This window comes from Staurois parvus, unplaced genomic scaffold (genome assembly GCF_062004578.1).
Source record: "Staurois parvus isolate SC_StPar_1 unplaced genomic scaffold, SC_StPar_1.0 ptg001302l, whole genome shotgun sequence".
Lineage (NCBI taxonomy): Eukaryota > Metazoa > Chordata > Amphibia > Anura > Ranidae > Staurois > Staurois parvus.
The window spans coordinates 12,093,735-12,109,734 of NW_028319098.1; the positions used below are offsets into that span (position 1 = coordinate 12,093,735).

Consider the following 16,000-nt stretch of genomic DNA (forward strand, 5'->3'; position numbering starts at 1 on the left):
AACATTTCATACTTACCAAAATCATTGCACAGAGCAGCCCCGATCCTCCTCCTCTTGGATTCCCCATCATTGCTCCTGGCCCCACTCCTGCTGACTGACCCCATAGCAAGCCCTTTGCTTGGGGGAACTTGTGCATGCTCACTCCTGAACCCCTCTCTGTGAGTCTATCAGAAACATAGAGTGCAGCTCAGCCCTGCCCCCCACACTGGCTGTGATTGAAAGCAATTGGAGCCAATGGCTCCTGCTGCTGTGTCTCAGCCAATGAGGAGAGAGAGAGACCTGGGAGAGCTGCTGCTGTTATGCACTGTGCTGGATTGAGAAGGAGCTCAGGTAAGTATTGGGGGAGCACACAGAACGTTTTTACCTTACTGCATAGAATGCATGAAGGTAAAAAAAAATTCAGCCTTTACAATCACTTTTAACAGCTTTGCAGGCTCCACAACATATGTTTTTTTTCTGCTTCATTCTAAATATAGTTTATAATCTTTATACATATTGATAATATAACTTGACTGTCTTTAGTGTAGTAATATACTGGTAATGATTAGGGTAGTGATTTACTGTAATGTCTTTTTTAACTACATGTATTACAAATGAAAATAGACATTTTTTTAGACTGTTTTGGGGTTAGAAGACCTTACATGACAATAAAAAAGAAAACTGCCATTGTTGATCTTCTTCTAACAACGCTACCAGGCTCTTTATGGCTTTGATATTGTCTCAGTCTCCAATTCAGAAAAAAGCATTTGAATTCAGAATTCCTTACCCTCCATACTTTTTCTAGATGAGTGATTTAGAAATGGCTGAAATCAGAGATTATATCCACACACAGAATGAGTTTCATCAGCCACCGGATGAATTTTAAGACATGGGTGGCCTTGTTGGCTGTTCTACCCAACATGCTTTGATCTAAAAATTGAAGTAGATGGGGCAAGAAATTGTCAGCTGAACAGCAGCTGCATCCAATCAAATGTCGTTACTGTATGGGTATTGTAACAGCCAAACATGCCGGCTGTCATAAAAAATAGCATGGATTGGAGAATCAATGAATTTCTCTTGTTCATCCGATAAACCACTTAAAGTGGTTCTAAAAGCTTTTTTTTCACCTTTTTGAATTCTCTGCATTAAGGTAAAAAACCTTCTGTGCCACAAGATCACGCCCAGCCTCCCTTATACTTACCTGAGCCCATCAAATCCATTGGCTCCTGCTGCTGTCAATCAAATTGCGTAACAAAGAAGCAAGGGGGAGGCCACAAGGCTTGAAATCGTGCCTATATGATTGCCTCTTAGGAAGCGGCTTCCTATGGGGCCACTCACTGAAGAAGTGAAGCCATGGGTGTCGGCAAGGGACCACAGAAAGGGAGGGTTGGGGCTGCTCTGTGCAAACCTGTTGCACAAAGCAGGTAGGTATAAAATATGAATTATTTTAGAAAGAAAAGAAGGTTTACAACCACTTTAATGTTCCTCCAGCCCCACTGTTTATTGTGGTTGGGGGAATCAGTGGATTTCACTCATTCAGGGCATAAGGGCTAAACAACTGATATTTTACAGTGTATGGCCTGCTTTAGCATGAGCCAAGTAGATAGTAATTTTTTGAAGAAAGCAACCAATTCAAATTTACATACTTTTCTTAAAGAGTCACTAAACTCCGGACCCTGTATTTACTATAGCTGGTCTCCCACAGTACACAGAACATTGGAAAGCAATTATTTAGGTAAATATAAACTACTAAATACCTTTTCTCATCAGCAGTTACAGCAGTCTTGTGACTTCTATCAGTGTCCAGCTGAGCACTGGTTAAAGCTTTTAGGAGGTGTTTTCTTTCTGCTCTAGGAGGATGCAGGACCCCTGACCTCTGTCTAGACAGTGCTGATTGGCCCTGTTCTGATCACATGCACTCTCCGAAGAAAAAAAAACCTCTCTAGCAATACAGACTAAATTAAGCATGTGCAGAATTGCTATGGTTCAGTCTGTCTTATCAGAAGATAAGACGTGAACATTTGAACAAGAGGAGGAACAGAGAAGACTGGATCAAATGGCCTTTTTACACAATGCAAAGGATTAACCCCTTAGGTTCCACAGTGAGTATAACAAGCATGCTTTACTGCATATGCAGACTGATTTTACTGATGTGGGTTTAGTAACACTTTAAATATGAATACTATCTTATGATATGGCTACCAAGTTGGTCAACAATACCCACAATTTGCTATTGGTTAGAGTAGTACAGTTGTACACTATTTTATTTTCTAAACAGAGAGAGTGACAATAGATAGATAGATAGATAGATAGATAGATAGATAGATAGATAGATAGATAGATAGATAATAGATAGAGGATGGTTAGATAGATAGATAGATAGATAGATAGATAGATAGATAGATAGATAGATAGATAGATAATGGATAGATAGATAGATAGATAGATAGATAGATAGATAATGAATAGATAGATAGATAGATAGATAGATAGATAATGAATAGATAGATAGATAGATAATGAATAGATAGATAGATAGATAATGAATAGATAGATAGATAGATAGATAATGAATAGGTAGATAGATAGATAATGGATAGATAGATAGATAGATAATGAATGGATAGATAGATAGATAGATAGATAGATAGATAGATAGATAGATAGATAGATAGATAATGAATGGATAGATAGATAGATAGATAGATAATGGATAGATAGATAGATAGATAGATAGATAGATAGATATTTTACATTCTTCCACATTTCACATTCACTTTACAAAGCACAGGCCTCTTGAACTTTCATAGCCACAAAAAAAGGCAAACAACAAAAAACCCATCCAGATTCAGCCAAGCCCAGTGTTATATTTCACAATCACATCTGTCATACATTCTCACATCATTCCTTCTTGCAAATGTTATGATACTAATGTATTTATAACCTGCCAACACATCACACAGAGCAGATCAATTGTTTTAGTGTATCGTCAGCTATCAACATCACCATAGATTTACACCTAGCCTGGGGAGAACCCATGGCACCTATCAGAGTAATGGGAACAATGCTGTGTAGGTCAGTTAGACATTCATTTTCTGGTTATTTTGGGCCAGACTCTCTGAACCTTCTGCATGCCATGCTGATGATTAGGTGACATAACCTGGCTGGATTGTCACAGATGTAGCACTTTTGTTTTGTACAGCTGAATTTAGTGAGTACCTTAGGCTATCAATTGGGAGCCCATAGCATGTTGACACAGGGCTTGGGCTAGGCTTTATTTTACACACAGCTGTATACTGAGCCCCAGCCATGACTTCATTTACATAATACAATTTTCTGAAGCTCCAAGGTTGACTCACAGACAGTCCCAGCAGCACTGCAGCTCTCTGAGCAATTGTTGTACTTAAACCAATAAGGTTTGGATGAGGGGACTGGTGTGGTTTGCTTTCCCAAAACAAAAAAAGAGAGAGAGGGGAAAAGAGGCTACAAGGGCAGATTTACCAGAGACACCAAACACATAGGAGGGAAGAGGATTCTTTGTCTGAGGATCTGAGATTTGTATCTTATCCACAGAGGAAGCAGAGAACTTCTCAGTGCTGCATGAAGCGGCCAGGGAGTCGGAGCTGCACTCCAGCCTGGCAGCAGCACGACCTCCACTTCGTGCCGGAGGAGAGCGCAGCGAGTGGCGTCTGTGCTGGACTGCTGATCCCAGCCTACGATCCGGGACTGCTGATCCCAGCCTGCGATCCGGAACTGCTGATCCCAACCTGCGATCCGGGACTGCTGATCCCAGCCTGCAATTCGGGACTGCTGATCCCAACCTGCGATCCGGGACTGCTGATCCCAGCCTGCAATTCGGGACTGCCGATCCCAACCTGCGATCCGGAACTGCTGATCCCAGCCTGCGATTCGGGACTGCTGATCCCAGCCGGCAATACGGGACTATCACTCTCATGTACAGTGCTGGACACTACTCCTCTCTTCTAGCAGGGAATCTGCCTTTATAGACATGATCGTGTGGGAGGCTGGAGAGACACTATCCCTTGTCCGGACAACTGTGAGTATACATATATATATATTTCTGTTACAGATAGACTCTGACTACATGTAGCTGGAGGAAGGGAGTCACTGCTGGCAGTGCATTACTTCTGTACTTTATAATACTTTGTCATCACTACATTGTAAGCTTCTCTCTTCTCTGCAGATCAATGATGAATACAGGCCACATATACTTTGTGTTGTATGAGGAATAATGAATGAATCAAGGAAAATGGACATTCTACTTGTACTGGTTACAGGTCCAGTGCAAGCTACAGCATTGTATTTAGCAGCAAAACAACTTCTACTTAATATAATATTTAGATATAGATTTAGTTGTATATTGAGAAAGAAAGAAAAGGAAAGTGAGAGAGATCCACCTACATATTATCTATATTATAGATAGATACATAGACAGACATAGATAGATAGATATAATTTTTTTAATTATTATTATTGTTGAGGATATATACTGCATATCTATATATCTATCTATCTATCTATCTATCTATCTATATATAAATATATATATATAAAATTTATTTTTATTTTGTATACAGGATATACCGGTGCCAACGGTCTATGCAGTGCTTTACACACACACACACTATATATATATATATATATATATATATATATATATATATATATATATACATTTTATATAGATATTCTATGTCCCCCTCTCTATTTGGCATACTAAGGATTGATTTACGTGTCCTTAATATACCACACGTAAATATTTTTAGATCAGGCCCAGGCACTCACTTATTATATATAAATTCTGAATCAGAAAAGAAAAATAGTAAATTAAAATATATTTGAATGCAACATTCAATTTTATTTAAATACATATTATGTTTACAAAATGCATTTAGAGATACAGTATATTAATTAGAATTTTAGAATATTTTAACGTTTTGTTAGGTAAAATTATAAAATTAATCTCGTGAAATTTTTTTTTTTCAAGATATTGCCGTAAGTTAGGAAAAAACATAGACAGAAAGGTCTTCAGGAAGAGAGACTGACAGATATATCAATAGATAAAGAGACAGATAGATAGGCCAATATAAATAATTAGATAGATAGATAGATTGATATCAATAGATATATAAAATAGGTAGATAGATAAACCTATAGCTATATAAATAGGTAGATAGATAGACCAATAGATATATAGATGAGTACATAGACAGACTAATAGATATATAAGTAGATAGATATACAAACCAAAAGATATTGTTAAATTCTTCAATTCTTTTTTCAAATTGTGCAATTTTCCTAATTTCAAACCCATTTTCATATCATCACCCTATCAGCTTTTTTTCCTCCTCCATTGCTATTTCTAATCAAAGTCTGCAGCAGCATATTTTTCCTTTATATGATCTTCTGAATTCATTTAAATAGTAGAAAATTGCCCTGGCCCTGTTTTCTTTGGAAAGATTAAAAATAAGAGTCGACAAAATCTCAGTTGCTCGTCAGTGGCATTTATTTTGATAAGGCCGGTGCTTCCATTCTGAAAACATCCCTGCCTTTGGAAAGTAAAAATATTTCAAATTATAGTCATTTTCCAAAAATTGCTTCAAGTAAGCAAAAACTACAAGGCTTGAAACCCCATAATTTGTGTAGATTTTGCCGTTGCTTTGAAATTTCAAATCCTTTCCCATTTACAGTTTACGTTTCACAGAACATTATTAAGTTTTTGGCCTGATCCAGGAGCTGCTGTCAGGCAGTTTTGATTTTGTAATTTTACAAAGTATAATAAACACTGAAAAAGTCATGAAATCTCCTCCGCATCCTGAGCTCTGTGGTAGGGAAAATGTGAGAAAATGTGAACCTAAAGCCTTGTTTGATGATCTCGCATAGCAAGTCTGCCTTCTGGAAATAATTTTTGGAGGTTGAAGTGCATGGTATTAACAGATTTAATGTGGCTATTCAATGGATTGGTGGGATACCAGGCAAAGTTTAACCCTTTCAATCCTGCTGGGCCCTGGAACCCTCCCTCTAATTCCTGTCAACCATTTAGAGGTTAACGACAATGAGCCTGTTTAACCAATCAGCGAAAATTCCATCTGTGAAGAATTATATGTTTAATTAGTAAAAACAGGCATCTTAAAGGACCTCATTAACTAATCAGAACTCAAATTGGCAAGTCTTAAATTTACATCAGAGGAATCTGTACTTGTTTTTATTGAAAACCGTTTCACTGTGCCAGAGGTTACAGGCAGGCACTGCTGTGAAGGCTGTCACCAAACCGCAGGGCACTTTTTATAACTTTTATTAAAATAAAACCAAAAAAAAAAGTAAAAATTATATAATAAAAATGAAACCTTTTATATTTTTTATAGAATAAGCTTTTTAAGGTCAAAGGTTTTTCTCAGAATATGGAAATGGTCCATGCATCTATCACCTATCAAGAAATAAGTGTGGAATCGTTTTAGAATAACACATACAGTGGTGAAAAAATACATGTCAGCACTAAGCAGAGATGTATTTTCCCTGTCTATTTTTCTTTGCCTCTCTTCAACATCATAATTTTTTACTACGGACTGAGAAAAGGCAAATGGGGGGAAGAAAAGCATGTGAAGTGTAGCATTTTGTAAACTGTAACTAATTTTGCTCACATCTGTGTCTAATTGTTGTCTGACTTCACATTCTTACGAGTCCATTTATTTTCTCTGGGCCACTCTGTGGATTCAGCTGACCAGCCTAAGTGAGGATTAGTTGTTTTAAAGTTATTTTGATTAAGGAGTCATTTTTTCTTAATCTGGTAACACATAACACATGGTTTAAATACACTTTAAATACACTTGGGTACCTGCCTTCATTTTACAAAATATACCTATGTAGTATTTGTCTTTGCTATAATAAAGAATCTGTGTCCATACCTTGTTAGCATAATATCATAATATATATATATATATTACAATATGTAATAATACATTTTATTCTAATTAATTAGCAATTATTTTGATCATTATAATTATTATACTGGATTTATATAGCGCCAACAGTTTGCTCAGCACTTTACAATATAAAGGGAGGCAATACAGCAACAATACAGTTCAATACAAGGGGGGTAAGAGGGCCCTGCTCCTTGGAGCTTATCTATTATTGTATGGTAGTTTTAGTTTCTTTTGCAGTTTTTCTTTGCTTATCATTCTATAACATAGAGAAAAAAATAGATAGCTAGCTAGATAAAGAGAGTGACAGATTAAAAAGGAAATTACAATGGTGATTCACAATATATAATACATACGATATATGAATGTTATAAAATACATAGTTTTATTACAAAATAATTTAAATTATTATTATTTATAGTATTATTACAGTTTAGAAAATGCACACCATTTAGTCTTGATATACATCTGGTTTTTGTTTTCATTGTAACAGAAATAAAATAATTGTGAGTAAAAATGGACATATCAGCCTAATATTCAGATTGCTTTACCTAGACTATCAACATTATTAAGACTTAATACCGATGGTTGAAAGGCTGAGAAGTGAAATTTTTCCCAGCTAGCTATATTGCACTTAAAATGCCTCATTTCTATCTTTTGTGCTGAGATCATCAAAGAGACGTCAGTTCAGGTTGAATGGAAGCGCACATCAAAGTTTCTGGATGTAGAATTTCAGACAATACGTTCCGGTTGCCAGTGAAGAGTTTGTTTGTGCTTTCTAAGCCAAAAACCTTTCTTCACCTTGGGTCTTATCACCTGTTTGCAGTATACACTGCCTGCAGTAATGCATATCATCAACAAACCTTCCCAGCAAATCCTGCTATAGATCCCGTCTTTCAATCATCAGGATAGGAGCAATCTGCACCAATCCACAGTACCTTCAACATGAGCAGGAAAAAAGCAGGCCGCATAGCTCTGTCATCTAATACACAACTAATTTGCAAACATGCCTATATAAATATACAATTAAAATGGACTCATCCCCTGTATGAAAGGAAAGTTAATTTATGGTTTCTCTGCTGTCCTGATTAAACAGCATTCAAATTGTGAGCTGTTTACATTAAACTGCAATGTTTATTCCATGTGCGGTTTTCAGGTTTTGGCCAATTAGGATGAGAAAAATAGAGGTACTGTACAGATGCATGGGGCTAATTTGTAAGGCCATTCCTCCATTTCCCCAGCAATTCCAGAAATTGGACTGCTGGACTTTTAAATGCTCTTTAACAAATGAAATAGGAGTGAGCTGATAAGATTAGGATGCTGTTAAGAGTTAAAGTGTTGGAAAGGAGGGGGGGGGGGTATTCCAGACAGTGATAACAAGAGAGGATAGATTCTTTGAGGATGCTTCTGTGGGTTTAATGCTTGAGCTACTTCTGTTTAGCAAGACCATTCTGTTAATAGCTACCTTTCTTAAGCACCTTGTCCCAACTACCTTACAAAAACTGCTTTGCATGTTGATTGGGGGAGGGGTAATCCATTTTGCAGCTGTCATAGACCAATGATGAATCACTATCCTTGCCATTTGGCTGCCTTCCCCCTGACGGGGAGAAAGAGGAGGGGATCTGCAGGGAGAATCCACAGTTCAGACTCACTAACATGAAGACAAAATGACTTTACTACCACAGTGTCTTCTGCTCGCAGTTAGCCTAGTATCAGTCTAGCAAGACAGTCCTAAAATTACCAATCTAGACTCAACCCGGATATTAAAATAACACCACTTGTATACTGTGACTTTTAGGTGTAAAATAAAACAACTTCTACTCCTGGTCAGATGTTGCGGTTTCCCCCTATCAAAGGTAAGGGCTATTTTGCTTTTCTTTCACAAGACTTTTTTTTGTGCTCTTTCCATGTAGTTTTCATTGCTTTGCCTCTACAGTATGAGATTTAGAGATATGCTTTTTTGCTACAGTCAGCACAAATTTTACTATCATTTTCAAATACTGCCTTGCCTATGTGTTTGAAAAGAATCTGGTTAAATCTACATGTCTATGATATATGAAAATGGATGGTGTTTTTTTTTTACTTTTGTGCAATTTGCATCATTGTACGTCATGGGCTTTATACAGTAACCTGATTTATACTATAATAGAAGCACCACCATTTGTTTAAAATTAGTCATTTTAACAAATTACTTATTAGCATCTATTAGCATTTAATTTTATATATGGCAGTAATAGTAAATATTATAATCAAGGCCTATATGCTACAATATATTATAAGGCCTTATATATTTTAAGGCCTGTATGCTACAAATCAACTGTTCAGTTAGGACTTAATGTTATAATTAGGCTGTCATATCCTTTCTAAATTTAGACCAACAGTAATAATAATAACCTTTTTACAAGCCATTTATAAACTGTACAGTCATTTATAAAGATTAGCAAATGTGGTGTAAAATAATTAGGAAGACAGTAGTTAACAGTTTAATTGTATTTATTTTTGTAATTAAGAAAAATGTATCATGAACATAAATATTTGTTAAATTCCTTATAAGTATTCCTTATATTATTTTTTTACATGCCGTCTTTAATTCCTACAGCTTATTTCTCTTGAATGCTTTGCTTTATTAGTAGCTGATGGTTTCTTGTTGGTAGTCTGTGTAGGAGTCCTTAAACCCTTTGGCTGGAAGTTATTGTTGTGCTCTAGCTGTGCCTGAATGGCAGATGAGTTGACCTACTGTACTAAAGCAGTTTAAAGTCTGTATGGATTCCTTGTATGTTGGCCTTATCCCTTTTCAATTGGGCACGCTTTATGTAATCCACAAAGCAAACAACTGAGCAAACATAATAATGTTTTAATGCTGCATTTGTTTCAACGGAAACACAGGAACAATTAACTAGTTTGCCAGAGTAAACACGTGCATCATGAATACCCCTTTTTGCTGTCACAGGGCTGTAGGCTACATCAATTGCTTCAAGTGTTTGCAGACCCTTTAAAACACAATTGGATGATAAATCATGGCAGCTTGTGAGTGCTGAGTGCTAATTCAATGACAGTAGGCTGTTTGCACTAATAGGCTGATAATGCAGATAATTATCTATATTAGAAAGCACAGGCAGGGCTAATACAATGCCATATTGAATGAACTGTGTTGCATTGGTCACGCGTAAATCTCATCAGTGAGGCATCTGACTATTAAAAAAGCTTTTATTAGACATACAACTCAATACAGAATGTTTTATGAAGTTATATATTCAGAATAAAATGCTTAATGATTAGGTGGTTATTTACTAAGGGAGTAATTTTCAATGTAGCCCAGAATACTCGTGTTTGCTTAGGGGAAAAAAAATTGTATTTGATATTTTTTTTTTTTTCATGTAAAACAAATACAGCTTACTTGGGATAGCTTACTTCTTGTATAGTAAACCATGTCTTTAATTTTATCTTAACTGAAAAAGACTTAAAACAATATTGTAGAATACATCTTAAATATAAATGCTGAGCTAAAATAGTAAACAAAGAACTTAATGGTACTGTTATAATTCACGGGATTTACAGAATTAACCATAGGAGCAAATCTTAGCAGAGACTCAAATTCTGTTGAGAGACAATTGACATGCTGTGTTTTCTTATGCTCTGGGGCCTGGAGCATATGGTGCAGCAATGCTCTAATAGATTGTTTCTGTGGTGGAACAGGGGGGAGACAGAGCATGATAGCTATCCATTGTATTCATGGCTGAATCTGGCTTCGTTTCAGGTCTATGGAAATGCAGGATCTAGCTAGTCCACATAGTCGACTTAGTGGCAGTAGTGATTCTCCCAGTGGGACAAGTCTTGATAACTCACACATAAACAACAATTCCATGACACCAAATGGCACAGAAGGTAAGTGGCATGAAACAGCTGGATTTGATTTTTTGTCCATCTAATTACGTACGCACTGGCATCTTTAGCAGATCTCTCTGTTGTGTAAATAGATAAGTCATTTATAAGGCAGTTATTATTCTATAATGCTGTATTTTAGGATGTTGATGAAATTGGGCTCAAAATGAGTAGGCTAAATTTGTACGGAGCTGCATTCATTTTATTGAGGGATATACTGACTAAATTGTAAAAAGTACTAAGAAATTTTTGAAATTAACATACCAATAATAAAACAAATGTATATATATTTGTTTAGGTGTTGTTTGTGTATTTCAATGGTGTAAAGCGCAAACTATATACCCTAAGAAAAGTATCCAAGAACATTTTGCTAACTTTATCACAATTACACCATATCAAAATGCTTAGCCTTAATTATTTTATAATAGTCTGGGGTCTAAGCTAGATTAAATTCCTCAATATACTCATGATAACGAGAAAGAACTAGAATAGATGCGTTTAGCCTAAAAAGCATAGACATGCATTCTGTGTATTGTTTCTAAAAGTTTATATTTATTTATTATCAGTTTATTTATTCTTAGAGGCAGTTATAATCAATTTACCTAAACTGGTTAAAAAGCTTATCCGAGGTACATACCAAACAGACTACGATAATAGAAAGACAAAGTTATTTTTATTTGTATTCTTCTGATTTGCATCATAATCATTGGTCTTTCAGTTTATTAGAGGTAACTGCACATTGTACTCATCCTACAATAACACATAGCAAATGTATTGTCAGAATGCTTTGATGATCTTCTGTTGAACCTGGTGGTAGACAAGCTGAGGTGCTGGACAAGTTTAGAGATTTGCTGGAATTTACGTGGAACGTTTCTTTGCAAGATATTCAGAGTAGGTAAACCATCTCCCATGTTACATGTGAATATGAAATGGATAATTATGTGAAGATATCTTGTATTTATTATTGGTTGGGTTAAAGCCATTAATACATAGTACAGCAAAAGTCTGTGATTTAACAACCACTGTGCCCAGTATATCCATTTCTTTGTCTTCTTTGTCTGTTTATATATTCAACGTATAAAGTATGTCAGTCCCATTTGTGCATGTGACCAAATATTGCTAGGGCCAATTCAGCAGCAGTGGAAAAAAAAACAGTAAATTGCAAAATCAGTAAACTATTGGGGAAATATTCTGAATATTTATACACATCTCTAAACTTCTCTACTTTACTCCGTAAGAAGATGTATTGAAGCTCACACTAACTCTAGTAGGCCCACAAACACTGAATATCAGATGCAACAAGTCCTTTGGCAGTTGGCATATTGCCAGTCTACAGTGGCATGGATGCACAGAAGATTATTTACTAAAAGCAAATTGTCTTTTCACTTTGCAAGGGACATTTCCTTTAACTTAGTGAATGTGGGTAAAATTCACTTTGGAAAGAATACCCAAACACAAAGGAAATCAAAAACAGCATTTTTGCTTGCACATGATGGGATGAAGGAAGTCAGAAGAGCTTCACCTGATTCACTAAGCTATAGGAAAATTTCCCTGCAAAGTGAACAGTCTATTTGCCTTTAGCAAATCAATCACACAGTGTCTAGGGCACCTGTAAAAAGATTTGCTTGTCTGTGTGATCACTGTGTTTCTTTAGGGTAAAGACAACTATACATGTTATTATGTAAAAAAAAAGTCTGTAAAAGAGCAGGTGATTGGTAAATGGCAGAGTAATATGTTTGTGTCTCTGTATAATATAGATTGTTCATAAATACATTTACGAAATATACGATATAAACCCACTGAATGTGCATACATTTACTTATCCTCTTATGTAATAGATCAGTGTTTCTCAACCTTTTTTCAGTCAAGGCACCCTTTAAAATTATGGACAATTTCATGGCACCCTTTAAAATTATGAACAGTCTCAAGGCACCCCATTCCAAAATGTAAAAAACTATTCTAATAGTTTTACATTCATGCATCAACATCCATACACGTAGGACACCCTACGTTGGAGCTGATTTATTCTTCCAGATCAAATACACTTTTGCACACTAGTACTGACTAGTATTCCAATGTTTCTCTTCTCCCCCTAGTTTTTCTCCATCACTCAGCTAATGTGACCACAGCACTGACGGAGAGGGGCACAGGAGTGTCAAACAAGGATGCTGTGCAGATGACCAGCATTCTCCTTGTCAACTGATGATGTTATTGGTTGCTGGGATGCCAGCAGCTAGAAGGTCATAATGCTGCACAATGCAAACCCATGGCTTTGTGTAACTAAAAGAAAGGCTTGATCCACCTCTTACTTGCACACAATTTTTGGACAATTTTTAGGCATTTTGCCAAGGCACCCCTAAAGAAACCTCAAGGCACCCCAGCGTGCCTGGGTACCCTGGTTGAAAAAGGCTGTACTAGATTACATAATCAGCTGTTAGCTAATTTGTAAACAAACTGACTTTGTTTTTACATCATATTCATGCTAAAGTTGGTTATACACTAGTAGAATTTTAATTGGAAATAGTTTTTTTTAGGAATGTTTGTTCAATTTTCCCATAGTTATTGGGGGTTATTGTCAAATCGGTGTACGTTTTTGACCGCTATGTCAAGAAAAAGACAAAAAAGGAGCGAGATGGAAAATGTTTCTTGAATGAATGAATTTCTAACAGCAAACATGCTTTTCATTTAGAAAAGTCCATTCATTCAAAAACTGAATGTTAAAAACAAGTGCTTTTTAAGTACTTTCATGTGACATTTAAGTAATTGAATGCACTAATGAGAATGTTTGTATAAATCTTTGTATGAATATTCGTACAAACACTCATTTGAAAATCTATTTTGTATGGCCATCTGTATCCCTAATATATTTCTAACAGTTTTTAAGGAACTTCACTGATATCTGAATATGTTAACAATGGTTATGATCTTTAATCATTCACTATCCATACTGCTGGGTACATATTGTTCATTACAGTTCTTACAAAGCATTAGAAGCTGGAAGTTGTGGTTGTTAGGGTAACGTATATATAACATATATAAGTATCTTCAACTACTCACTGCCCTCACATACTTGAGATGGTATTTTTAGTAATATTATACATTATACATGTATTGTAAATGGGCTCAGATAAGTAAAAAGGTCTGTGCTACTCAATTAAACTAAATCATATACACTTAGAATTGTCATTTATATGTTGAAATTCCTATCATATTTTAACACACTTTTTAGTATTGAATTGAAAAAAGTAGTAGCTACATGTTCGAGTGCAGACATATGTAGATGTACAAAAATTCATTTTAGATTTTAGACTTTAGACTCTGGTTTGTTTTTCATGCTTTTAAGGGCAAAGGAATAGAGTTGTCTCAGGTTTTCTTGATTTCCATGTATTAGATTCTCACTATAAATTTACTTCAGGCAAATAGTCAGCCATAATGACATGTGACATCAGATGTTTTTCACATGCAGTTGTGCCTCTTGTACAAGCAGGGACCATCCCTTGAATATGCCACTGTTATTACAGTCACCTCTGTATAGGAATTTCATAGTAATTGATACTATTTTATGGAAAGCCTTACCACTGGAAAAATGATATTGGAGGCCATATAAGAACAGAAATTTACATCAGAAATTGACTAAAACGATTTCTGTCAAAAAGGCTCTACCAAAGTGCATGCTTTACACAGCATGTTGAATTCTTTTAGGTTTTACATTAATCTAAAAGTTTTATTTCACTCAGTGGATAGTTCACTATTTGAAATCTTGTAGAACGGTATGGGGAAAATTTAGTTAATGTTTATTTTCTGACAATACTTCAATTCCTAATTACTTTGAGTGAAACTCTAGAAGACAGTCTACAAAGTCCACAAAACCTGAGCAGACTCACACCATTAATAATATTTCCTCTATGATGGAATCATCCATGTCTGACAAATATGTCACATGTGAGGAAACTGCACAGTGTAGAATGTAGAAAATCACTTTTATTTTAATATTCATGTGGGTTTCATAGAGTGGATTAAAGGTTTTTCTATGTAACCTTCATAGCAAAAAGCCACCATAGAGTTAAGACTCTCAACACTGCTCTATGCCTGAACACTAGAGAACATTTTTCAGCATAGTCACAGCTATAGAAAAGTTTGTATTGTATTGTCATATTAGTCCAGGCAATGACACATTCAGTGAGTATAGTTATAATTAAATTCTGTCCAAGCACTCCTTTCAAGGGGTTCTAGGTAACTAGGCAGACAAAGGGGCCTTGTGACTTGAAAACTTGCTATGATTTCCAGTACAGTTAGCTACTAAGGTTGTTTTCCTCTATTTTTTTTTCTGTCCCACAAAAGTACAAATCTTTGATGTGTTGGATGGCCAAACTGTTTGTGTCCACTTCAATTCCCATATCAGTATTTGCATTCCACTCCTTCCAGCTTGATTGGGTGTCCAAAGCTAAAAAGATGTAGTTTAGAAGCTGTGTTAGCAATGTCTGTTGTGGCTCTGTCTGTTGGGCTGCTGTGTATTATTATTATACAGGATCTATATAGCACCAACAGTTTGCTCAGTGCTTTACAATATAATGGGAGACAATACAGCAACAATACAGTTCAATACAAGAGGGTTAGGAGGGCCCTGCTCCTTGGAGCTTACAATCTAAGAGGTATTTTTTTTAACTATTTATAAGTAATTTCAACTTTTCATAGGACAAGGAATTATTCATATTAATCTCGGTCCCAGTGCTTCAGGCATAGTCATGTACACAGAAACATGCACAAGGCCATTTTGAGTGTAAGCCAGTTAAGTTACCATTATGTTTATGTTTTTAAGATGAAACAGGAACATTACAATTAAACCAATGCAGATACAGCGAGAGGAAATTTTGTGGGATCTCCCCACAGGGCTATAGTGCTGGGTTATTTATACAGTATGCTGTATTTTGGATTGTTTTTGAGGTTGGGTTGTTTATTTAATAGGCCTTTCGGAGAGGCCCTAAAACTGACACCTTTCACTGAGTCAGCACATTACTGCTTAATAAAGTAAATTTGGAGGTAGAATGGTCTGTGAAACCTTTACTAAATCTTATTGTGATGCATGTTTAGGGCTATGGATAGAAGCTATGAAGACTATGTACACTTACCTACTGCTGCCATGATTTTTTTAGATCAGGTGGTGAACATTAACTCTTTGACCACCTTCAGCTAATCCT

At 35.8% G+C, this 16,000-nt stretch overlaps 1 protein-coding gene across 5 annotated transcripts in view; it reads left to right on the forward strand.

Annotated features, from left to right (window-relative positions):
- Nucleotides 1-3,182: 3,182 nt before the first annotated feature.
- The window catches only part of EYA1 (EYA transcriptional coactivator and phosphatase 1), a 138,570-nt gene continuing 125,752 nt past the window's right edge, over nt 3,183-16,000 (forward strand). For 4 of the 5 annotated variants that reach the window (XM_089661047.1, XM_089661050.1, XM_089661049.1 and 1 more), the window contains exons 1-2: nt 8,563-8,776; nt 10,678-10,805. In XM_089661047.1, the coding sequence (XP_089517173.1) occupies nt 10,682-10,805 (124 nt within the window). In that variant the 5' untranslated portion in view covers nt 8,563-8,776; nt 10,678-10,681. Of the gene's footprint in view, nt 4,037-8,562; nt 8,777-10,677; nt 10,806-16,000 lie in introns of those variants that run through there. The other variant, XM_089661048.1, reaches the window with a different exon arrangement.